The following is a 25,093-nucleotide window of genomic DNA, read 5'->3' as shown; positions in this document are numbered from 1 at the left end:
ATAGTAACTTGGTTAGCACAAAGAACGCAACTGCAACTTTTGTAAATGGAGAGCTGTGTATCATCCTGAAAAAGAGATCTGCAGAAAACCTTCCAGTTCAGTTGGCGTCCCAATCTGGAGTCGCAAAAGAACCTGTGAGAATTCAAGACCTCCATTCTGAAAAGCGCATTTCAGTTCAAAATTAAATGTCATCCTAGCTTGTATATTAGGCACTGTTTGTTCGTTTGTTTGCTCAGAACACACACAGAAAGGGTGAGGAAAAAACAATAATAACAACAAGTAGTAGCAAGATGGAGGGCGAGAGAGTCAGCGAATATCCAATTTTCTTTTGAACTTTTTGGGGAACGGGGTTGAGCTAGCTGCAATAGAATCATACCCTCGGTATGAATGGTGTGCGGTTCATATTTTCACCTATGGAATACTATAATGTAGTAGGAATGAATACAATTGAATCTTGCTGTATGCTGTTATTTAGAGTTTTTGATTAACAATAATATGTTGTTTATCACGTTGATATAGTGTTAATCAAATGCAGCCAAGCAGGCAATGTTGTATTGAGTTACTGCAAAATAACCAAAATAATAAGAATGAGAATATATAGCGGAATGCATAACAATGACGATATTGAATCATTTCATTATAATTCCAATGTCATTTATCGATTCAAAAACATAGCTTTACTGATTTCTAATTTTAGGCTGTTATGGTTACTGTAATTGTCTTACAGCATAGCTTGGTGAAAGGATATATCCGATAATAACCAGAGTGAAAACAAAATAGACGAGCTTGCAAACAGTTAACACTCTATTTCTTTGTAGTACATTTTGAAATTGAGTAATAAAGACACCCAAAACATGGATTTATCAATTTGATAATAATTGAATCAAATCGGATGTGTTTGATACTTGATAGTTGTAGTTAGTAGTAATATCAATCGTGGTTTCACAATTCGATATTTGGATGGAATGTCGTATTCTTCAATATCACACAAACCACTCACTCACTCACTTAATCAATCAATGGATGAAAGATAGCTGATTCAAAATGCAAATGAATGTTGAATATCGTAAAGAATCAATTCATCATTCACACTCAATAATACTGATAAGAATAGAAAGGCTATTCAATCCATTGATCGATTGAATGAATGATTGAATGAATGAATGGTGTGTATTTGGTTAGTTTTCGATCTCCATTCATCATCATCATCATTATCATTATTGTTATTGTATGATCATCCATATTATTCATCGGTCTATTTCAGCATATTGAATACCATTAGATCATTTTGGTATTGTTGATCATGAATAGAATGATTGGATAGGATCGATCAATCAGAATCAAAATCAGATTGATGATGAGTATTCAACCATCAATCCTCGTGATTATTATTATTATTAGTAGTAGTAGTAGTATTTGTTTTTGTATTTGTTCGATTATCAATGATATAGAATCGATTGAATGATTCATTGATAGCGATCCAATCGACTGATAGAATTATACAATTGATTCGATCGAATCCAAATGGAACAATCACTCAAACACATTGTAGTCTCAATGGTTGTTTTGCAATTGAATCGATCGAGATTCATGAAATCGTTATGTTCGATCATTGTATTAGCTGGAATCTATCATTGTGCTGTATTGCATAACAATACTCTTATTTCTTTCTTTCTTTCTGATCATTATCATTATTTCATTATTATTATTGATATTATTCAAATCATTAGATCCCATTCGAACAAGTCAATATGGAATCAACATTTGATAATCACAATACAATAATAAGGCATATTGTGAGAACCATTTGTGTTGTGGTTTGAATATGAGTATTTCGATAATGGCCTTTCTTGGAATCCATTATTTGATTGTATATTCAATATGCTGTTTGTGATTGTACACCGATGAATCCACAAATCACATATTTCGAATGAATCTTGATCGAACGATTTCAATCGAATTGTTTTGACAAGATTCATTGCACTTAATCGAATTGAATCAATAGGAATCGACACAATCCATATTTGTTTGTTGAGATAGTAATAATTTGGATAATACTCAATGATTCATTATTCTTTTGTTTTTGTTTTCCACTTGTACATATTTTGTTTTTCTCTTTTTGTTATTTTTATTGTCTGTCATCGATAGATATGTAACAATCTCAGTGACTCATATTATTTCTATTCAATTCTTTTAATCCATGTTAATGATAGTGATACTCATTATGATCACCCTTAGTATTATTATCATTTTTATTGTCATTGCTTATATTCCCATACAAATTATATAGTATTCTTTCAATTTGGTATTGACTCGATAGCGGAAACTGTACTGAGTTGGCAATCTATTAATTTGGATCATTACTCATGTTGTAGTTCATGTTATGTTATGTTGCTGCTGCTCTTCAATCTATTTATTTCTGTTTAATAAATGATTTCAAGTACTTTATTCTTTTCTTATTATTATCAATCAACAATTATGATGTTGATTCACTTTTTGCCATTATTATTGTTGTTTCAGTATACGTGCTCATTGTTGCTATTATAACATGTCTTGTTTGATAAATAAATATTCAAAAAGAGCAAACAAAATAGGCATCAATCCAATCTAATTATCATACGTAAAAGCTCAATCAAATATAAACAAATGACTGCATGATTGAACGAATAACAGTCAGCCTTTATCAACTCCCATTTGGCCAAATTTTATTCAACCAACAGTTATCGAATTCTTTTCCCGACCTCTGATTGAGACTTGAAAAGGTTCTCTTATTTTTCAGATCATTAGAATTCCCAGTTTCTCAAAAAAAGACATGAATCAAACAAACAAAACCAACTAGATATCACCACTCGCGTGAGTGTCGGTGCATTGTGTAACAAGTGGCCATATCATCACACAACCCGAACAACACCCGCAAATCACTTGATCCCCACAAATCTCCACTGTCTTACAGTCATCATTCGCTTGATACACGGCCAAAACAGAAAAATCGCTAAGAATATCCCACACCACCACCAAGCCGTCCTCTCCCGCAGAAGCAAGCTGATCATCACCATCATTCCTAGCTAGATCTTACCAGACAACCGTCCTCCGATACAAACAGCGCTTGAATCTTTGCTTTGTGTCTTCTCAGCTCCAAAATCAATTCTTCATGAAGAACATTCCACACGCGAATCACTGCATCGAACCCGCCCGAAATAAGCAGATTCTGCGACTCTTTTCTCCCGAACGCTATGCAGCTAATTGCTCTATTACTAACCATTTCCCTGTTTTTCTACCCATTATGTGCTTCCTCCTCCTTCCAACGCCGTCTCAACAAACCGTCTCGTACCGAATAGACATTCAGCGCATAATCCATGCCTCCCGAGGCGAGCAACACATCGTTCGGAGAGTGTGAAAAAGCCACACAAAGCACAGAGCCTTCGTGATCATTGACACTGGAGAGAGGAGCAAGGCGAGCGAGTTCCATTTTCTCCTCCGAGGACTTCGAATACTTCGAATTCTGCGTTGAATACGCGAGAGAAGCATACGAAAACAAACTTAATCCACCCTACATCGCATTGAAGACTTTGCTATACATCGTCAGAACCAGCTGCAAGCCATTGCGCCGGTTCACACAGCGTAAGACTCCAAACCCGACCGATATTTCCCTCCATCACGCCAATCTGCACAATCTGCGGTGGAGTCGAAATGTCTGTTTCACTTGATGCGATAATCGGAAGGCTTTTATTGAATGCGAAGCAGTGGGTTTGATAATCCCCTCCACCAACAAACAGGCGATTTCCCGCGGTGCAAAGAGCGTAGAGTGACATATTGGTCTGAAAAAGGAGCTCTGAAGTCTGCGTTTCGCTGTGCAGCAGATAAATACCACCATCTTTAGACACACAGAGAATTCGATTCGAATGAGTGGCTGAAACTCCATAGACCGCCGAATTCGGAAATGAAAACACGCGCAAAACCTCGAATCTCGATAAAGCAATGAGGTACAGTTGTTTTGAAGCGATCACTGCGAGGATGCGTCGCGAAGGCGCAAAAGAACAAGAAGAAATCGAACTCTACACATCAGCGACGGCTTCATTTCTTACAGAACACACAGACAACGAACGCTCCAAGTCGTCAAAAACCGTCGAAAACTTGGAGAAATCATCGAGCTGCCCAGCCATCAACGCATCCAAATCCATCCAATCGTCGTCGGCCGTGTTGGTCTCCGATGGACAAACGGGATCTTGTGGCTCTTGCTTGACGGAATAGAGACGCAAGAATCCATCGTTGGACATCGTTAGCAGTTTGCCTTCTTCGAACGATGCAGAGAGAAACACAACGTCGCCTTGCGGATTGTTTTGCTGCTGCACCGTTTCGATGTTCCGCACAAATCGCTCGTTCTCGATGTCCCAGAGTCTCACTACGTTATCTGATCCGCCGGAAAACAGAAAGCGGCCGTCTTGCGAGAAGGCGAGAGAAAGCACATTCCCCAAATGCTTATCGAACGAACAAACGAGGTCCAGAGAAGCAGAAGCAGAAGAAGCAGAAGCAGAAGCAGAAACTCTCCAGAGATGAATCATATGGTCTCGGCTGGCGGATGCAATTCGAGATGAGGGTTGGTGATAGCAGATTTGATTGACAACACTGCGATGCGTATTGACTTTGTCGACAAGCTTCAGTCTGCAGGTAAAGAAAGAAACGCTCTATTTCTACCCATTGGATGTATCTAACAAAAAAAGAGCCCCATCCGAGGCACCAGCGCAGAGAAGCGCATGATCAGGTAAAAAACAAAGGCACGTAGCCTTAAAAGACGGGTCGCTGCAGGGTTTCCACTGGGTAATACATCTCCCTGTGGAATAGTCCCAAGCGAAAACCCCCTCAGAACCACAGGAGTATAAGAATTTCATTGTTGGATGAAATACTAATCCCAAAACAGGTTCTGTGTGAGCGACCAACTTGTGGGCTAGCTCAACCGAAAAGTCGTCATTCAATCTGTAGATATTCAAATTATAATTACTGTTGACAAAGCAAAAGCTTCAAATCACAACCACCAATTCAAACTTACAGCTCTTGATCTTCTGACCAGCAAAATGGTGATTTTGATTGAATCCCTATATGAAATAACTCCTACGATTGTCAAGTCAATCCAAATTCCAACTGCTGTACAAAGACTGACCGGAAGCTCATCCACGTGATCTAGAGCAAGGGCTTCATAATCCTATCATTCAGAAATATCAGGACTTGTACTTCAGGAATGACTTGAACTGGAGAACTATTCCTTGAACGAGAAATCATATAAACGAATCAGTGTGTGCGGTATAATGGAGAAAACCCAAGTCGAAACGAATAAATATGAGTGTATAGTAGTTCTGCCTTTATTATAATGGTTATTTGCATTGGTAATAATGGGTGTTTGCAGGATTTGAGAAAGCGATTTAAGTGTATATACTATGAAGCCATACGCGCAGAGAGTAAGACCTTATAGCGATTGAGTTTTGTGACATTGTGAGTGGATTATCCAACTGAGGACTTTTTGAAATATCAATCTGACCCTCACATCATCTTCTATAGTACTTTCAATAAAAAGTGACTCATTTCGATGGGTTTACAACAAGAATTCAAAATAGTGCAGATTAGGTTTGCTGGTGAATATTTGTGTCATTAATGCATATTCATTACATACAAGTCGATTCATTATACCTCCATATAAACATGATGAAAGAGAGATTGCACTCTAGGCAAAATGGACTCGGTAATTTGTGAATTACTAATTACATATTATAAGCAACTATCGAAACAATCCATTCGTATATTTTCATAGCTGTATTGCCAGAACAAAACCTAAACAACGAAAAGCGTACATAAATAGTAAAAAGCGATTCTTTAATTAATAAACCCTGCCTCATTAACCTGGTTTCGATTCATACACCTTACACCTTCATTAGTACATTTCATTGTATCACCAACACACCATTTCACTGCCCTTCAGTTCCATATTATGCTGAGTTACAAAACATTTTGAATAGCAATTGTATAAAGATAATCCCCTAGATTTTTGGACAGTCTTTTTCAATCAAAGTGCAGTTCTCTCATGTCTCGTGAATATGATGAAAGAACCACGACCTTCTCACCGGAAGGACGTCTTTATCAAGTAGAATACGCCATGGAAGCAATCAACAATGCTCCTTGTGCTATTGGCATTCTCACAAAGGAAGGAATCGCCTTTGGGATCGAAAAGAAAATAATCAGCAAATTATTGGCAAAGATCGGAGAAAGTGAGAAGGTTTATGCTATTGATAATCATATTATGTGTGCTGTGGCAGGACTGACTTCGGACGCCAACATTTTACTACAGAATGCCCGGAAGAACGCGCAAGAGTATTTGTACAAGTACGGCCAGCCCAAGCCCGTAGAGGAGCTTGTTGAGTACATTTGCAGAATTAAACATTCATATACCCAAGTGGGAGGTCTCAGACCGTTCGGCGTGTCGTTCCTCTTTGCTGGATGGGATAAAATCCACGGATACCAACTCTATCACAGCGATCCGAGCGGTAATTTCAGTGGATGGAAGGCGCATGCGATCGGGTCAAACAGTACGGTAGGTCTGTGTATGCAGAGTCACGAGTAGCTCGCAAGAGACATGCTGAAAAAGGACTACAAGGAGGAAATGACTTTAGAGGAAGCCATGATGCTTGAAGCGCGAGTGTTGTTCAAGACGATGGATGTCAGCGAATTGTCTACAGACAGAATGGAGTTCAGCGTTTTACGCCGGTAGGGCTGTGTATCGAGTTTTAGGCTAGACTGGAGTCCGGAAAGATTCAGCAGCACGTTCTTACGAAAGAGGAGACGCAAAAAATCTTCGACAGCATCCCTGCGGAGTTGCTTCATAAGGAATGGCTTGTTTGTTTCTCACACTTTCTGTCGTTCTATCTTTTTACTAATAGCCAATGGGTATTATTGAAAAGATCAAGGAAATCGGTGGGGGTCGAGAGAAATCAGGCTCATTGTCTAGAAGCCGAGATGGCTCGAACGCAGAAGAACAAGGCGACGGAATTCCACTTTGGAGTGATGAAGGCTCGTCTTGCGAAGTTGCGTTCGGAAGTTTGCTGCTTTCTCTGTGTTTTCATTGTAGCTTCTCGACCCGTCCTCGGGCGGTGGTTCAGGTGGTAAGGGAGACGGCTTTGAAGTCGCCCGTGTTGGAGATGCGCGCGTAGCCCTCATCGGTTTTCCATCGGTGGGAAAGTCTTCGTTGTTGAGGTAGAACTCACCTTGCTGAAAGCCAATCATAGCCATCTTACGGATACAAAGTCCGAGGAGGCTGCCTATGAGTTTACCACCTTAACTTGCATTCCGGGAAACGTGTACTACAAAGGGTGTCGCATTCAGCTTCTGGATCTTCCCGGTATCATCGAAGGAGCTGCTTACGGCCGTGGTCGCGGTCGTCAAGTAATCGCGGTCGCCAAGTCTGCCGACCTGATTCTGATGGTTCTGGACGCTGGAAAAGAGGAAGAGAAAAACCACCGCGAGATTTTGGAGCGCGAGCTGGAGACGGTGGGTCTTCGTTTGAACAAAGAGCCCCCTCGGATTTATTTCAAAGTGAAGAACGCGGGCGGCATCAAATTCAACGCGACGGTGAAGCTGACGCAGCTGGGCGACGATCCGTATGACACGGTGTACAAGATTTTACACGAGGTAAGGACGACTTGCAGTAGTGTGTTATCGTGTTTAGTATCGAATCCACAACGCCGAGGTGATCTTCCGCGATGATTATGGCGTGGACGAGTTGATCGACGTGATCGAAGGCAACCGGAAGTACGTCAAGTGTCTCTACGTGTACAACAAAATCGATACGGTCTGCATCGAGGACGTGGATCGGCTGGCTCGTCTGCCGCACAGCACGGTCTGCTCGATTCGCCTCAATCTCAACGTGGACACAGTCCTCGAATTGATCTGGGAGTACATGGGACTGCTTCGAATCTACACCAAGCGCCGAGCCGAGCCGCCGTCCTTCGACGAGCCCGTCGTTCTCAGCAAGTATCGAAACGGCCTCACCGTGGAGGGCGCCGTCGCGCAGATCTCGCAGGACTTGCTGGAGAAGTTTAACTATGCGTTGGTGTGGGGAACCAGCACGAAGTACAGCCCGCAGCATTGTGGGCTGGCGCATGTGCTGGAGGATGAGGATGTGATCCAGATTGTGAAGAAGACGGTCAACCAGGAGAAACATGATAAGAATTACTCGCAGCAGTGCCAAGCTGTGTATGATAAGTACAAGAAGAAGAAGAAGAGTGGAAAGAGCAGTTAAGAGAGTGGAGAGAGTGGTTAGGAGAGGGATAAGAGTAATTAGGAGTGGAAAGAGTAATTCCACGAGTGAAACGTTACGATTCGGTGCAAACCGATTGCTACTGGAATGTTTGTTCGAGAATTCGTTGGCGCTGGATTTTGAGGAGATACATGGTATCGTTCAAGAACCAGTCAATGAGCATCGTTTCAAAAATATACTGTATGCTACTTGTGAATTCGCACTCCAAAACACTCTGCAGAGTTTTTTCCTGGTCTTTCTAGAAGGTTCGATTGTGTTCCTCTTCTCAGTATTTTTTACATACCGACTCTATGAATTGTCTTAAGAGATTTCGAAATGACTTCGAGGAGCCTTCTTATGACAATGTGAGATGTGGCTCCCTAAATGGACAAAAGCGATTACGAAGGTAGTAGTTTTGTTTCTCCCTTATTTTTTTTAGAGATATCTCAGTTGATAATTCCAGCTGTTTTTCACAAGCTAATTCCTTCCCCTTTTGTTTACTTCCCTCCTTATTTATGAAATACTATGGAATCGAGGGTTCCAACTTCGAACGGTTCGTGAACGAACTTGATTAGTGGCAATGTAACATATGAAGCTATTTTGTTTGTTTGTTGAACAAACAAACAAACAAACCATATAGAGTTAGATTAGTGTAAAACATAGTCTTCCCCATAGTAATTGTGGTAGTAAACCTCTTGTTCAGTTTTATCATACAACATTGTCTTCTTGCTCCTCTCTCGGTGAGCTATAAGGTACTTGCCTACAGAGGGATCGACTGTAATACCTTTCACTCTATATTCGCCCCCCTCTCCTGGAAGTGGAAAATAATTGATCTTTTTCTTCTTGTTTCCACATAGAATAATTTCACAAATCAAATACCCTCCAATACCATAGTGTTTAATTATAGTCTTTCCTCTCTCTAAAAACTTCTTCGTTATAATATGTCGCTCGTTCCCAATAAGGCAAGCCAAATAGCTACCCCCATATCCTTCCTCGAAATTAAAGAGTCTCCAGGGGAGACTGGTACCATCTTCGTTCTTGTCGATTACACATTTGCCGTTCTCTATACGAAGTCCATTATAGCAATCACGGAAAGAGATTCTTTTCCCATCAAACAACATACAACTATCCTGCACATTTCCACTAAGCTCAGCAAAACAGTGATAAAACAACGTCCCCTTTCCTTCATACACGAATATTCCATCTCTTAAAACAACCCCACCAATGTATTTTAAATATCCCTCATCCGTAAGCTCAATCGCACTCCCCCTCTTTCCATTCATATTAATAACATTTTGAATAACGCCATTCTGATAAAACAAAATGTACTTTTCTAAACAGTTATCATTATACACCATTATTTTTTCAATATGCCGTGTGAGTCTAAAGTTGACGCATATTCCGTTCAATCTCCCATTCCTGTACTCCCTAATACTAGAAGTAATGAGTGCTTCTCCTTTAAAATAGGTTCGAAATGTTCCATGCATTATGTTTTCTGAGTAAGTTCCAGTCTCTTTAATTTGTTTCTTATCAAAATCATAATACTCCGTCCATTCTCCATCCCTCCTATAATTCCTGAAATAAGCGGTGATCGTACTTCTCCCCGTCTGACGATCGTATACATCAAATTTCCCAGTACCGTTATTCGTAAACACCACATACTTCGTTTCCTTCTCATCTATAAATACCGCATCTTTACTGGGTAGAAATCCGATATCAGGAATCGGACTCTTGTTTGTGTACATACTAATTCGATTACAACAGGAATAACTATCGTTATTCAAAATAGGGAAGCCTTGATGTTGGTATCGAAAGCCGGGACATCGGCAGTGGTCCAGTGTGGGATACTGACTAATCCTTGCTTTTTCTGCGATTGAGCTGAAATCATGATCGATTCCTATTTCCAGATTCTCTCCTCCATAAATCGAAATACAATTTTCCTTCTGCATTCTCACACGCCCATGTCCAACAACCATGAGATTATGCTTTACTGATCGCTCTCCAATTGAATATTCAAGCAGCACCTTTTGTTCTTCCATTGCAAGCGCATTAGTCTGCATCATCCCGCCCATTAAGGCTATTCCGCGAGCCACAGCATAAATATCAACGTCATATTTTACATGAATAGTGAAGAAAACAACAAATAGCATATATGAGATAAAATACATTCAATTCAATTCAATTCAATTCAATTCAATTCAATTCAATTCAATTCAATTCAATTCAATTCAATTCAATTCAATTCAATTCAATTCATTCACAATATCATTATTCAGGATATTTCAATCCTTGAATACTGTTCAAAAACAGATTGTACACGCTGCTGCAAACACCAAAGTCGCATTCCTCCTCCGCACAACCTACACTTAGAAATCTCCGAAATCTTAAAGTTGTTCTTGCACAACTCCAAAAAGGAATTTACAAAGTTTGAGAAAGAGTCCAGCAACTGCTTCCACTCAACTTCAATCACTTCTCGAGATATCTCAAAATCAGGCTCAGTCGCGAATTCTTCACTTCCTAGCCAAAAGTAATTATCTGCAGAACTGGATGAGAGAGCTATCTTCACAGCCTCCCAATTGCTATATTCTTTCCAGAAGGCACGTAGCGAACCAGAACTCGACGCACTTTTCTGGCGTAAATATTCCCCCAGACGAACTGTATAGTCATAGCCACCGATCAAATCTGTCTTTGAACTAAGGATCGTAATCACTTTCTACAGTGAAAGCCAAGCAAAAATGAAAACGCTTTGATACTTGACAAGAAAGCAAGTGGTGGAGTGATGTCCCATGTGAATAAATAGCACAGTTTTCGGGGGTATTGCATTCTTGATGTTCTCATGCCGGTAGCCATAATAGAAAGCAATGGCCACACTATCTTTTATAAATACGCTCTCTCCAAGGTTCTTGCAGTCTAGGGCTAGCTGAATTCCACGAATGTACGAATCGGTTGCGTAATCAGGGACCTTAGAGCGAAAGAAAAACATAAAAATCTTACACTCAAGAAAAGCTGAAATGAACCCTTCTTTTTCCCAATAATTCTTTCAATTTCATCATAAGAATCATCAACGCTTTTCACCGACAAATAAGTGGCATATTCCAAAACATAGGAAAGCAGATATTCAGCGTCGTAGTCTTTTGCTTTACTTGAGAAATAACCAAAAGCATGTTGGTCGCGTTCAGGTGATAGAGTCAAGTAGGGTTGATGCCTTGATCTTTTATGGTTAACTAATGAAGCAAATATATTTGTACCAATATAGGACTTGAGATCATACAGAATCTTGTTCCCTTGAAAACTGTTCTAAAATATTAGATACGTTCTATACTCACTTCCCTCTCTGCCATATCACACACAAGAAAACCATCGGTACACTTTGCTAAACATACACTACAGAAACATACAAAACAGGTTGATACCTTGTAACATCTTTTTGACATTCGTTATCTATTATTGTTTCATAAAAATCGTGCTGAAATTGCCCTTCGACCAAACAAGTAGCTATCTTCATTGAAACCGCCCCTAAATCAATTGCAATACAATGAAACGTCATAGGCAAATTTCCAACAGCTAATAAATGACTTTGTGAAAAACATCTGAGCTATAAATAACTCTGTACGTATGTCATTCACGAGATTTCGAGGTGTTCTCATAGTTGGATTGAGTAAGGATTCGATTTGTGGAGTGAATTCTAGTCCTTTTTTCGAACTCAGGATATGCAGTAGAAATTCAGAAGAATACACAGGTACATCGTTTACAAGGCATTCTATTCAGGGAAATAGTTTTAATTCCGAGAGTGTCGACAAAACACTTCTCTCTGGTATCGATATGATATCCTTTTTTAATAAAACACTGAACCGATACCAATTTACTTCATTTGATTTCGTAAAGGCTAATTCCATTTCTTTTACATAGATATTGAAATCGTCGCTTTATGGAAACTTTCATGATTTGGTGAATTGTGATTCGAATGATCCTAGGGATGGAATCGACATTGTAGTTGGAAGTGACAAGGACTTAGTATACAAAATAGCGTCAAACAATCCACACCATATTGTCATTAATTTTGTAAGGTCGAAAGACATCTTGTCGCTTTTTAACCTGTAATTCACTCTGTAGTGATGTTTATCGTATTTTGGATGATCTCTACCCCTCGCTCAAGGGTAGTATTCTTGTCGCTCTCCTCCCATTTCCGATTTCAAAATGTTTTTTGTGATTATTATGTTTCAACCGTAGTGCATTCCTTCTTTGAAGAAATGGCGGCTATTCAAGTCAATGCTGTGTACATAGCTGATTTGGATTCAATCGCATTCCCCAACAATTACGATGAAGATTCAGTTATTCAGAGAGTTGACTTTGAATCGATTTTAGCTGCCTTTGCTTCATTGGCCAATTTATTCTTTATTCCTTCGAATAACTACTACGCAGGATTCTATGGATACTATAAAAGCAGTGAGATTGTACGCTTTCCTAGCTTGTTTGACATAGCTTCTCTCCGTACTCAGCAAACGCCTCGAAGTCCACAAGGAAATCCAGTACTTCAAGCGATACAATTTGTAGAACTTCCCAGTTTCTCCAGTGTAGACTGATCCACGCCTCGGACGAACTGTCGCCCTGCCTTCCCTTTTCAGCAATCAAATCGCTGGACCTGCGAGGTGAGGACGTGTGGGGACTCGCGTATCGTCTGAGCAATCTGGAAGAAAGAATAGTCTCGAACGATCTCTGCGTGTCCGGACAGCACGTTTATATGAACGAGAGAGCCTATTCGCCCCGCTATACGCTTCAATATCCGTTCGAGCCGCTCAAAATAGAGAATCTGGAGAAGAAACCGACGAGCTATTTTTCGTATCCATCCAGTTCGTCCAGTTCGTCCAGCTCTTCCAGCTCGTCCAGCTCTTCCAGTTCTTCCAGCTCGTCCAGCTCGTCCAGCTCGTCCAATTCAAGACCTTTAGCTTATTCGAGCTCCTCGACACAAGACTCATCGGACGATGACATTTTCAGCCGAATCGCGGCGCAGACTGGCGAACATCGCAGACTGGCGGGGGTCGAAACGCTCGAAAACTTCAATCGGTTCTTTCCCTTGCTGAGTTCGCAGATCAACTCAAACCCCGAAACGATCGACGAGGAATATCTGATCGACAAGCTGGAGCAGAAGCGATTGGATTCGGAGATGAAAGAGATTCAGCAAGTCGTAAAAGAAGGAACCAAAGCGAACGTTCCCTATTCCAATCTTGTCGAAAGCACGATTCGTTCGCTTTTCGGTTCCCCGACTGATTTTTAGTGCCTGCTTCCGATCGCTTACTGACAGATCGCGTTCAGCGAAAATGGCTGAGCTATTTGAAGGAATATTCGGATTGTTTCGCAGGGGATCGCACGGTTTTGGTTCACGGAAGGCATCGCTTTTCTATCGGATTTATGCATAGAAATTACTGGCAATTCGCATCGAGGATTGCGGCTCTAAACCAGCGAGCAATCGTCGTGCATTTGAGCGAACCGTTTTACCACCCCACCGATATCCATCCGCACGTGATCGAAACGAATTTCACGTGGGATCTCACCGCGATTAACTCGGTCAAAGCGACGATGGCGTTCGCTTCGATTCAAATTGTACCGATTGAATCGACACTTCGTCTGCTCTCGCGCCTGTCGAATTCGATCGATGCTTTGGAGGCTATTGCGAATGTGCTTCAGTTAGCACGCGTCACGTATGTGGAGATTCCCTGCACTACGGTTCTCGATCCGATTGAGCAGATCGTGAACGAAACGCCCTTCGATTCGAACTATGAAAAGTTCTTCGAGTTGTATTCCACGAAATTGTGCGGCGTTTGACCCGATTTGACAACTAGACGCGAAGCAAAGCATCCCTTTTCGAAGCTGATTTCGCTGATCAACAGCGAATTGGAGACTTCGAATTTGGGTCGGTTGCGCGTTGTTAAGACCCGACTGTCGCTCCGGCCAAGTGAATTCGGGTGGTTAGATTGAGTTATAGATACGAAGGTCTATCGCGTTGAATTGATCCCATTCGAAGTTTGGGTTTGGGTGGGATGTGACGTAGAATAACGAGGGAGTTTCGATCTTCGCGCTCCTTCGATTGGGCATGGCGAACTCCATGAAACGCAAGATTGTCGAGAAGTTCTTGAAGCTCCCCATCTCTACGATCCAGCACGACGCGAAAGTGAGTTCACTGGTTCCATGGAAAGTGTTTGTGGTCCTCGACGCATGGAACGAGTTCGATGTGGTGTCGGTTTGGATGGGTGAATTGAGTGCAGATATCGAGATGGAGACGAAATCGAATATTCGACCAGCCAATTCGAAAGCGACGCGTTCGCTTACGTCAGCAGTGAACTCGAAAAGGAACAATCGGATCGTCGGGTTTTCTTTAAAGCGATTGAATCCTAGACAGCCACTTTTCGTTCCTTCGATGGAATTCGGAGTCGGGCGAAATGGAGCTGCGATTGGCCGAGAAATACGACGAAGCTTCGATCTACAGCGTCGGCGATTTGCAAGCGCAGAGCGACGATTTCGTGAAGAAGAGCGCGCAGAAAGGCGTCAAAAACGCTTGGCGATTCAATTCTTTCCTGCGCGAAGGGATGATTTCCGCGTTCACGCACAGTCCAGAGTTTGTTCGCTATCAAGTATCCGACGCATCTCGCTCTCGATTCGCTCTAGTTCCTGGAAATCAGCGCCACATCGCTCTATCCGCGCTCCATTTCGATGACCCAAGCGGCTTCGATTCTCCCCGGCGCTCTCACCACCTTCTTCCACCTTCCCTCCGCCACGCTTCTCTCCATCGCCTATCAGTTCCTCTTCCACGACAAGGCCTCTCAGCCCGCCTCGTTCTTCCCCGACAGCGAAGCCCCCGTTCTGGACGAGAGCTTGTACATGCTGTCGAGCCATCCGCACGCGCTGTTTAAAGACTATCACGTCGCGTGGATCGAGCTGCTGCGAGCCGAACGGAAAGGATGGGACGTTCAGTCCACTGAGTCCAGCGGCGTGTGGCTTCGGTGCGATCTGCGAGACTTCTCGAGGACCGTGCAGCACCACTTCCTCAGCGAGGTCGACGGGCATCAGCGGACGTACATCTTCCGCGTTGAATCGCCGGCTTATCTTTCGAAATTGTATCAAATGCCGGAGAGTGCGGAGGAAAACGAAGCGCTCCCGCAGCTCCCCGCGCATTTCCATCTCAACAACCATCGGTACTCGTCTGTGTGTCTCGTGCGTGAGTCGGACGGACACCTCATTCCGTATGAAAGCATTTGGGGAATCACGCTCATCATGGCGTTCCGAATTAACCTGGATGACAGACTTCGCGACCGAGCGTACTCTCTGTTCCTTAAGCTGCCTCTTTATGAAGATATGGCGCCGTGGAATATTCTGATTACGGGCGAAGAGCTGACGTACATTGATCATGACACAAAGACGAAGGTGTTTGATCAGGATATGGTGCGAGTCTACTATGTTCTGGAGGCGATGTTTAACTACAAGCGAACGATTGAGGATTTCAACCACTGTGGAGACAAAGCTGGAAATCCGGTATACAACTTTGATATTATTAGTGATTGCGTATCGAGCAAGTTTGACAATCACTGCACAGATCCCGCAGCTCCGATTGCCTGTGGCGATGGAACTTGCAAAACGGATTACATTAGTTGTTTGCGCGACATGAATCTGAAAAGGGAAAAGGGTACATTATTGGATAAATATATTTAGAATGGCTTGTTCTAAACACGTTTTTTTCCTTTGCATTTCTGCGAATCAGAATCCGTTCCACGTTTCCCCCTAACTCTCACAAATTGTTTAGAAAAAGCGATACTATGGTAAGCTTTAGAAAACCCACTCACCTATAGTCTTGTTCCAACTGTTCTTGCGGTAAACCAAAATAGTGTTCTCTGAGATTTGTAGCAACTGAAGGAGAGCCTGCTCCTGTGAATAAGCCGTTTATTTACCAGGATATCTTTGAAACGGCGGCTCCCGATACTACTGAATACCGAAAGATCACCGGCGACTATGTTTCCACCATGAACGTGGATGGTAAAAAGATTCTGAAGGTTGCCCCCGAGGGATTGACGTTGGTTTCGTTGTGTCTGTGTGAGTTTCTAGTCTTTTGGCAGAAACCTGCATGAAGGAGGTGTCCCACTACCTCCGTGCTTCCCACTTGGAGAAGCTGGCTCAGATCCTGGAGGATCCTGAGGCTTCTGACAATGACAAGTATGTGGCGATGAACTTTTTGCGTAACGCGCAAATCGCAGCGGAGCTGGAGCTTCCGTCGTGCCAGGACACGGGTACTGCGATCATCATGGGTAAGAAGGGTCAGTACGTGTGGACGGACGAGCACGACGGGGAGTCTCTTTCGCGCGGCGTGTACAACGCGTACACGAAGCTGAACCTCCGGTACAGCCAGAACGCTCCTCTGTCGATGTACGAGGAGGTGAACACGAAGACGAACCTGCCTGCGCAGATCGATCTGTACGCGATTCCCGGGAACGAGTACAAGTTCATGTTCATGGCGAAGGGCGGCGGCTCTGCGAACAAGTCGTACCTGTTCCAGGAGACGAAGGCGCTGCTGACTCCAGGTGGGTTGTGTGTGTCGCGTGGGAGGTAGAGCGTCTGATGCCGTTCATCGAGGCGAAGATCAAGAGTCTGGGTACGGCGGCGTGTCCTCCGTACCACTTGGCGGTGGTGATCGGCGGCACGTCGGCGGAGACCTGTCTGAAGACGGTGAAGCTGGCCTCGGCGAAGTACCTGGACAACCTGCACACGAGCGGGAACGAGCTGGGCCGCGCGTTCCGCGACCTGGAGATGGAGCGGACGATCCTGGAGATGACGCGGAAGATGGGCATCGGCGCGCAGTTCGGAGGGAAGTACTTCTGCCACGACGTGCGCGTGATCCGAATGCCGCGGTAGGGAAGGCGGGGGGCGCTGAGACGCAGCCACGGCGCCTCGTGTCCCGTGGGAATCGGCGTGTCGTGCTCGGCGGACCGGCAGTGCTGGGCGAAGATCACGGAGGAGGGACTGTTCGTGGAGCAGCTGGAGCACAACCCGAGCCGCTTCCTTGAGAAGTACAAGCAGAGCCAGACGGACAGCGCGGTGAAGATCGATCTGAACCGCCCGATGAGCGAGATCCTGAAGACGATGAGCCAGTACCCGGTCAAGACGCGCTTCTCCCTGAGCGGCCCCATCATCGTGGGCCGCGACATCGCGCACGCCAAGATCATGGAGCGCCTCAACCGCGGCGAGGAGATGCCCCAGTACATGAAGGACCACATCATCTACTACGCCGGACCCGCCAAGACGCCCAAGGGCATGGCCTCCGGATCCTTCGGACCCACCACCGCCGGACGCATGGACCCCTACGTGGGCCCCTTCATGGCCAAGGGCGGCTCCATGATCTCCCTCGCCAAGGGAAACCGATCCCAGCAAGTCACCGACGCCTGCAAGAAGTACGGAGGATTCTACCTCGGATCCATCGGCGGACCCGCAGCCGTCCTCGCCAAGGAAAACATCAAGAAGGTCGAGTGCCTCGAATACCCAGAACTCGGAATGGAAGCCATCTGGAAGATCGACGTCGTCGACTTCCCCGCGTTCCTGCTCGTCGACGACAAGGGAAACAACTTCTTCGATGGACTCCTCTAAGACGGAAAGAGAACGACGACGACGAGGAGAGAAAGAGAGTGCGCTCAGAGTAGTGTGTGCTGTGATGTCTTGTGTTTGTTCGAGAAAGAGAAAGGAAGGAAAGAGGGAGAAAGGGAAAGGGATAAAAAAGAAGGAAGGAAAGTGAATCGATTACTTGCAAGTTTTTGGATAAGAATGGCGAGTCATTGCTTTCAATCCTGTTTAAATCGAATCCCATGGGTATGAAGATCGACAATTCGTCCAATTCGAAGGCCTTTTATTCTTTTTCAATCGATTTCTATGTGCTTGAGACGCCTATTGAAGCTCCAATTGGCTTAGCTGGCATGCTCCAATACTTCAATTATCGATGTTATGTGTGCTGTTATGTATTATTATATAAAAAAATACAAATAGTACTTGTCAATTTGTTGCCTGCCTATAGTTCCAAATTCAGTGGTTACTAAAATACCTGCACTTAGATTCAAACTAGACATTCCGGGATTTCATTTAGCTTCTTACAAAAATGACCATCCCATAGTCATCTTCAGCCTAATATCACAATCATTACTTGAATGACTCAAGTAAAATGGGGAAATACATACACTTCAAACAATAATCATGTCTCCCAATCGAATGATTGCAAGTATCATCGATTCAATTTACTTGCAAACTACTAGATTCATTTTTAACATTATTACCTCTCCACCGATTCCTCTTAATATCCTACAGCCGTTCTCCATTTCAAAATCATTTTTCATATGCTGCATTCTCTCTTGTCTCAAAATCATAAGTAATATCCCCATATCAGACTAATACTTCTCATTCCTCACTCCCCCTCCATTTTAACGCATCTGTATAAACTACAGTCTCTGTCTCAAACAATTATTCAAAAACCCACCTTCCATCATCCATCACTTCTTCCTTTTTACCATTTTGCTTGTAGTGCCCAAATTTCTAACTGCTATCTAGTCCTCGCTCTAACCCCAACCAAATGATTGTAAATAAACACTGAACAAGAATATGATACAACTAGCGAATTTCCATTAGAAAATCAAAAATATCCGTGTGTTTGATCGTATCTAAGATAGATTTCTTTGTGAGTACTAATCGCTCGTTATCATACTCCGCAAATTGGGTCGCACGAATAGTAATGTCCATAATGAACATTTCACAAGCGCGTGCAAAGACTACGGGAGTTTCTGCTGAGATCATTCGTACGTCTTGATCTGACTTCATAATTCGCTTTATTCTTGCTATCGGAAGGTCATTGTGCTTTTTAAGGTCTTTCTTGTCACCTAACAAGCGTTATACAGGAGTTAGGGAAGGTTACCTGATATCGCCTGAATGCTCTCTAATTGAGTTTTCCACATCCTCTCTAGTTCATCATCCATAGAACTTCTTCCATCCGACATTTGATGAAATAATCTTTATCCCGATTTTATCTCTTTCCTCTACTGTGTAAGTGCTAGAACTATTTGGTAGAATGCACGAGATCCACTCTTCTAACTCTCGTTTGTTAAAAATCGTTACACATAACTGTGAAGCCTATACATGTACAGCAATACATTTCAACGATGTTTGCATGTAAATCCGCATTTGTATCCGAATAAAAAGACGCTTCTTTTTAGAGAAGAATTTTGCGAATTTGGATTTTTTACATCATGTCAGATAGGTATCTTTCTAATAATACTGAAAATGACAGTAGTTCAGGAAACCGCCTTAATGATCCTTTTTTGTTGTTTTGTCGTTTCTGTCTAACTTTTAGAAATAACAGTCGAAATCTATGTGGTTCGGATGTAAATTTTCGTTCTTCCGAGTTAGAACATAGATGTCAGAGAATTATGAAGAAATGAGAGATCGGATCCGCAGTGCGTCAATAAGCATCCCAGCTGTGTACAGTAAGTTATAAATTAATTGGATTGAGTGTAGCTTCCAATCCCCTAAGTCCAAATCACATTAGCCGTATATTCACTAGCATATTTGTATGAACCTAGGTAAAAATTGTATGTCCCCTGTTCTTCCAACTCGAACAAATCCCATTAGTCTCTTTTCTCCCTACAAGCGCCCTTCTTCCGCTTCTCCTCTTCTCTCTCCCAAGTTCAAATCTTCCGGTAAACGAAACTAAGAACAGGTTGAATCCGTAGAATTCGATATTGACCCTTTTACGATTGTCCACGCTCAAGTTTGAATTGTTTTAGAGAATGTTATCTGTAGTGTATGTCTGTGGAAAAGACTCCACCACGCCGTTCTCGTTCAAGTAAGAACTCTCTTTGAACTCCAAGCGCAGACTCCGTAGGATCATCGAAATCGCATCGTCTCGGTGCTGCGATGCCTCGTCGATTATCCAACTCTTTTATTTCCAAAGTGGAATGTAAAACGAGAAGCCGCTCTGTGGATCTAAGTTCCCTCTCGCGTTCGTTTTCTTCCTCGAAGCCTCCTTCTCTGTCGCTCCTTCTGGAATTCCAATCGTTTGATTAACGAATTCTCTTCATTGTAGAGAGCGGAGAGGCGTCATCTTTCAAGGCCACACCCTCGAAGAGTTGCAAACCCTCATTAATCAAACCTTCTTATCTCTTCCTCTCGTTCATGTGTGTGTCGAACACCCCTCAATCCCTGGTCGTCTGGTCAACATTACCGACATTGACCAGTTGTATGATAATGCAGTTATTCATTTAGTCCCTGTCTCTCAATAATGCGAAAGTAGGAAAGAATTGAGAAACAAACAAGCAAACCATTTACTTTATTATTGTTATTTTACTATCATACTATTACTACTTCAACTATTAATTGTAGCACCAGTTGTTGTTGTAATAGTAGTATGAGCACTTTTGTTTGACTACACCTACTTTTACATATTCACATTTCTTTTAATGCTTTCTTTAATTGGTTTGTTAAAGATACCATGGAGTTATCGACAATCCCTCCTCTCCCCATAACTCGTTTTCGAAAATGGGCAATTCTGAGCTTTTCCGGATTAACCATTTGAGGGGAATGGGCCCCAAAACACTCATGAACCAAACACGTCCCTTCGAATCGTTCCCATAAAATCATCTTGATCTCTTCCATTCCTGTCGAAGTGACGCGATAGGTGTATTCCGTGAGTAGATTTCCGTCTCTCAAATCCTCTTCTCTCCTCCTCAAATCATTCTCCTGGTTTGAAAATCGAATCGTCTCTATCTACACCTCATCCTCCCTTCCTTTTCTCACATAGCCCACTTCGATCTCCGACTTCCCCACTTCGTTGATTACCTTTTTCACAGAGGATGTTTCACTGTACAAATACTCGTCCACATCGCACATTAGCAACGCTTTCGCCTCATTTCGATATCGATAATAACACGAGCTAATCTGCGCATGCTGATTATTGATGATTTCGGGCACTTGACGATTAATTCGAGGCCACGAAAAATCAACGAGGCGAACAAACCCTGTTCGGATCGATTTCGAAAACAAGTTTGTGAGTTTTTCCATGCAGCACGATGCATACAACACAACAAAACTCGCGTTTTGCACTTTCTGGTAGGCTACAAAGCTGCGAAGTTCTGCGTCGCTATTCGTATCGCTCACATATGCGCAGACAGCAAAGTCAACCTTTGCAGGGAGAGGAGTTTGGACACAAGCAACCAATGAGGGGAAGGAACGACGGAGATGGTCGTCGACAAGTGAAAAACGAAAGAGGTCTCCGTCTGAAAACGATTTTGAAGTGGGAATCAGAAAACGAAGGGTAATCTGCCCATGCGCTTGGAGAGAACAATCAAGCGTGTTGTTGTACCACCTGGATCCGTAGCGAACTCGGTAGTTGCAGGTCTGATAGAGAGGATAATCTATCAAGTGCTGGATGCTCCAAACCAGTGTGAGTTCAATGACTCCTTGTTGATATGTGGCAATCATGTCCACCAAAAAAGGAAGACAAAAATTGTAGGTTATTGATTTGAGATAGGAGGTCCGAGAGGAGCAAACTTGGGACTCTGGAAAAAACGGGTACGAAACCTTTCTTCAATGGAAGGCATTCACAATATTTACGGCACAGACTCATTCCAGTGCTTGGGAACAAAATGCTTGAATTTCCTATTATTATTACTACTACTATGTCTACAGTTTATAATTTCGTCCGAATAATCAACCCAGCTCTACACTTTGCAGCGTCATCCACAACTTTAAGGAAGGGATACGATCTTTCGCTTTTCAACTCACTCTGATCGATAGAGTACGCTGAATCAATGATCTACTCACAAACACTCTCGTTTCTATACGCTGAACAGAAAGGAAACGAAAAACACCGCCTATGGCTCATTGTGAATACTAAAACAAACAGCACAGCATAAAATGAAAAGAACAATTTTAGACATGAACAAAAACTACTCTACTTCCCTAATCTTGTCGGAACCATATACTTTCCTCCTGGATTTCTACTCGATGAGCCAATCTCCCCTATTTCCATACGAATACAAGTGCAGAAACGCGCAATCCTTCCCGCGATTACACTCCGGTTTTCGATACTCGGAACACAGACCATACTTCCAGCAAATCACAGATTCCGGCAGATACTCCACCTCCAGCTACCCCTAACGCACGCTCTCCACCCCTACACGTCTACCCGCGTAAAAACGTCCCTGCAGCTTTTGCAGCGCCATTTCTCCGATTTCCCGCGATTCCCACACCGCATACACGTTCCCTCGCAAATGGGGCGCCGTGTTGGATGAAACGACGCAGTATAAAAGCGGCCCGAATCGAAGGAACTCTTGGACAATGTCCTCCCAGAAGTCTTCGAAGGCCTTCCGATTCTCCTCTTCTGAGTTCTATAGAATGAGAGCAGGAAGAAAAAGCAGACATCCAGATAGGAGTACGCATCTTCACTTTCATCATTATGACTCTCTTCTCCTGGAAGGCGGAACATATTCTATGCATCACAGCAGACACAGACCTTAACGTGAATCAGAATACCGCGACTTTTCTTCGGAACCAAGTGAATCAATTTACATCGGTTTCCAAAACGGCAGCAACCTGTTCGCAGATAGGATAAGCAGTTCTCCTTCTATTATTCGATGACGTTCAGTGAAAACTACAGGTTTAGGAGGCGCAGCAAGCGAGGAAGAAGGGAGGGAATCGGACGAAGACGATTTGCCGGCATCCCGCTGGGCAACTTGCTTTCTAAAGTTTGGAGGAGCTACAACGACATACGCAATATTCTTTAGATAGGCTCGCTCTTTGTCTTCGGCGACTCGACGGTCCCAACGGAATTTTGCTTGCATTTCGCGAGAATAATTGTCTTCCTGGAGTCAACGAACAAAGCCACGACGCCTACATCCATCATATTGTTTCGTTCTTCCCAAAGACGTTGTTGTTTTGCGTGAAGCACAGGATCTTCTTCCGGTGGGTTTTCCTGCTCCTTCTATTGGTAAAATGCAGGAAATGGCAATACGGCGACTGGTTCCAGCTTTGTCAACAACTGCCGCTTCTTTCGATTCCGTTTGTTCTTGATTAGCTTTCTCTTCTCCTTCCGACCCAAGTGATCAAGTGTGGACCCCAGTTCCTCCTTTACTTCTTTGAATGACGGTACTGGAACTGCGGAGTTACACGGATGCGCAGCATTGGATTGGTAGGTTAAGGGTACAATACCAGGGAACGCTAGTCCAGCGAATACACTCTGCGGTGTAAACGGCTGATAATAGCTCATAAAAGATGGATATATTCCGCTAGAGTGACCGTTTCCATTCATTCGTATCGTATTTAAAACAAAGAAGAAAAACTCTATGCGCCTTATTCCTAATTTGGATGAGTGTCGGCAGATTCGCATGGAATAGAGTCAATTGTTCAGATTCGAGTTTTCCACCAGAGCATTAGCGCCTTCTTTCTTTTTCAGTAACGGCGGGCTTGCAGAAATTTTAGCAAAAATGGAGTTACAAACAGGCAACAAACTATTGAAGAGCAGTCCAATGAGTCGAAGACACAGACATGATTCCCGGTAATCAATTGGATCCCGCAATTTCAGTTCAGGCATATTTGTCTCCTTAGTCAGTGAATTAACGGCAACTAAAATAGAATAGTAAGCAAGAGTTTCAGGAGAGAGTGACATCGATTGTCGGCCTACACGTAATAATAAACAATGATAAGAAACTTACGCGTCAGAACTAAATCTAAAATGACATTTGATAAATACTCAAACTTCGGCTGGTTTATACTGAGTAACATTTCGCGCACAAGGGAATAAGGACATTCGGCGGTAAGTGCCATATATCCAACGGATAGAATAAAACGAATGGAGTCGTCTACCCACTGAGTTGGCCGATCAAGTGTTCGCTTTGCTTCTACAACCAGAGATTTCTAGACATAACAATTGCAATTATTATTGGTACATAGGAGCAATTACAACTGAATCTTGAGAGATCCAGTTCACTGCGCGACATCACAATAAAAAGACACACTTTTCTCACAAAGTAAGCATATTCGATGCTCACTCTGTATCGAGATAACACAATGTCAATCATTAATTGAGTTCGGTAAATGATTGTTTTCGGTAGCCCGTAGTATTGAGCCATCTGCGTGTGATCATCACCAAAAAGGCTTACTTCCAGCAGCATACTGTAACTACTTTCTCTAAATTCAGGATATTCATCCCATTGTTGCACGATGGTTTCATAATCAGGTCTTAGGGTGGGGTGATCAGTTGCGGCTTTATTTCCTTGAACTGATTCAATATTGCAAACAGAGGGGGCTTGTTGGTGCGAAATCGAGTTCATCTGATTCAAAATAAAAAACTTCTTGAAGGTTAGTGTCAACTTGTCAAATAATGGCCGTCACTTTTCAATATTTGCACCCTAACTTCAAATGATTTTGGGATAATGCGTTCTGTTGTTTTCTATTCGGAACAATCGAATCGACGCGGGACGCGCTCTTCTTTCAAGACGCATCCTGTTCTTTCAAAGCAAGCCGTTCTCCCCCTTTTCCCAATCTCTTGCCCATAGTTCCTCGTTGAGGTCCTTTACACCCATCTGCTTCAAAACGAGTATCAGGATGTTTTGAAAAACCAATTTGGTCCACTTCCAAAAACTCCTTCATTCAGAATATGGGAAACATTTTAGATTGTTCAACTGCAGTACTGCCATCCATGTGCAATGCCTAATTCTTTAGGAACCTGCTCAGGCCGAACCTACGATTCAGGATGGACCTCCAGTGGACACGGAGGTTCCCATGATTGAGGATAAG

The 25,093-nt window shown here is 43.0% G+C and overlaps 8 protein-coding genes; 5 read left to right on the top strand and 3 right to left on the bottom strand.

The window, feature by feature from the left end:
- Window positions 1-2,835: 2,835 nt before the first annotated feature.
- Window positions 2,836-3,262, bottom strand: GSBLH_T00004808001 (uncharacterized protein; the record flags this gene model as incomplete). Its single annotated transcript, XM_013043773.1, has 2 exons — window positions 2,836-3,042; window positions 3,077-3,262. 2 exons carry the CDS (start codon window positions 3,260-3,262, stop codon window positions 2,836-2,838), a joined length of 393 nt encoding a protein of 130 aa, XP_012899227.1.
- A 2,811-nt stretch (window positions 3,263-6,073) lies between these two features.
- Window positions 6,074-6,757, top strand: GSBLH_T00004807001 (uncharacterized protein; the record flags this gene model as incomplete). Its single annotated transcript, XM_013043772.1, has 2 exons — window positions 6,074-6,580; window positions 6,611-6,757. The coding sequence occupies 2 exons, from the start codon at window positions 6,074-6,076 to the stop codon at window positions 6,755-6,757; spliced, it is 654 nt and encodes a 217-aa protein (XP_012899226.1).
- Window positions 6,758-6,905: 148 nt separating this feature from the next.
- On the top strand, window positions 6,906-8,284 carry GSBLH_T00004806001 (uncharacterized protein; the record flags this gene model as incomplete). XM_013043771.1 has 5 exons in its annotated part: window positions 6,906-6,960; window positions 6,995-7,083; window positions 7,115-7,239; window positions 7,272-7,674; window positions 7,712-8,284. Exons 1-5 carry the CDS (start codon window positions 6,930-6,932, stop codon window positions 8,282-8,284), a joined length of 1,221 nt encoding a protein of 406 aa, XP_012899225.1. The 5' UTR covers window positions 6,906-6,929.
- Window positions 8,285-8,583: 299 nt separating this feature from the next.
- On the top strand, window positions 8,584-8,882 carry GSBLH_T00004805001 (uncharacterized protein). XM_013043770.1 has 2 exons: window positions 8,584-8,687; window positions 8,721-8,882. Exons 1-2 carry the CDS (start codon window positions 8,593-8,595, stop codon window positions 8,854-8,856), a joined length of 231 nt encoding a protein of 76 aa, XP_012899224.1. The 5' UTR covers window positions 8,584-8,592; the 3' UTR covers window positions 8,857-8,882.
- A 7,302-nt stretch (window positions 8,883-16,184) lies between these two features.
- On the top strand, window positions 16,185-17,976 carry GSBLH_T00004804001 (uncharacterized protein). XM_013043769.1 has 4 exons: window positions 16,185-16,343; window positions 16,376-16,848; window positions 16,878-17,175; window positions 17,206-17,976. The coding sequence occupies exons 1-4, from the start codon at window positions 16,294-16,296 to the stop codon at window positions 17,906-17,908; spliced, it is 1,524 nt and encodes a 507-aa protein (XP_012899223.1). The 5' UTR covers window positions 16,185-16,293; the 3' UTR covers window positions 17,909-17,976.
- A 940-nt stretch (window positions 17,977-18,916) lies between these two features.
- On the bottom strand, window positions 18,917-19,299 carry GSBLH_T00004803001 (uncharacterized protein; the record flags this gene model as incomplete). Its single annotated transcript, XM_013043768.1, has 2 exons — window positions 18,917-19,182; window positions 19,218-19,299. 2 exons carry the CDS (start codon window positions 19,297-19,299, stop codon window positions 18,917-18,919), a joined length of 348 nt encoding a protein of 115 aa, XP_012899222.1.
- Window positions 19,300-20,215: 916 nt separating this feature from the next.
- Window positions 20,216-20,709, top strand: GSBLH_T00004802001 (uncharacterized protein; the record flags this gene model as incomplete). XM_013043767.1 has 2 exons in its annotated part: window positions 20,216-20,355; window positions 20,385-20,709. 2 exons carry the CDS (start codon window positions 20,216-20,218, stop codon window positions 20,578-20,580), a joined length of 336 nt encoding a protein of 111 aa, XP_012899221.1. The 3' UTR covers window positions 20,581-20,709.
- Window positions 20,710-22,296: 1,587 nt separating this feature from the next.
- Window positions 22,297-23,564, bottom strand: GSBLH_T00006883001 (uncharacterized protein; the record flags this gene model as incomplete). Its single annotated transcript, XM_013043766.1, has 7 exons — window positions 22,297-22,446; window positions 22,485-22,787; window positions 22,812-22,922; window positions 22,954-23,038; window positions 23,069-23,160; window positions 23,193-23,279; window positions 23,310-23,564. The coding sequence occupies 7 exons, from the start codon at window positions 23,562-23,564 to the stop codon at window positions 22,297-22,299; spliced, it is 1,083 nt and encodes a 360-aa protein (XP_012899220.1).
- Between the last annotated feature and the right edge of the window lie 1,529 nt (window positions 23,565-25,093).

This window comes from Blastocystis hominis, assembly GCF_000151665.1.
Source record: "Blastocystis hominis, Singapore isolate B (sub-type 7) whole genome shotgun sequence assembly, scaffold_8".
Lineage (NCBI taxonomy): Eukaryota > Bigyra > Opalinata > Blastocystidae > Blastocystis > Blastocystis hominis.
The sequence above is the reverse complement of the archived record's forward strand: the minus strand, read 5'-3'. Positions and strand labels throughout refer to the sequence as shown.

What these genes read in the sequence shown, in the direction of transcription:
- GSBLH_T00004805001 (XM_013043770.1), top strand. Translation starts at nt 8,593, where the DNA reads ATGAATTGTCTTAAGAGATTTCGAAATGACTTCGAGGAGCCTTCTTAT. An exon ending in GGACAAAAGCGATTACGAAG is followed by an intron (nt 8,688 to 8,720) that starts GTAGTAGTTTTG and finishes TATTTTTTTTAG; the next exon opens with AGATATCTCAGTTGATAATT.
- GSBLH_T00004804001 (XM_013043769.1), top strand. Translation starts at nt 16,294, where the DNA reads ATGAACGTGGATGGTAAAAAGATTCTGAAGGTTGCCCCCGAGGGATTG. An exon ending in GTTGCCCCCGAGGGATTGAC is followed by an intron (nt 16,344 to 16,375) that starts GTTGGTTTCGTT and finishes GTGAGTTTCTAG; the next exon opens with TCTTTTGGCAGAAACCTGCA. An exon ending in CGCGTGATCCGAATGCCGCG is followed by an intron (nt 17,176 to 17,205) that starts GTAGGGAAGGCG and finishes GCTGAGACGCAG; the next exon opens with CCACGGCGCCTCGTGTCCCG.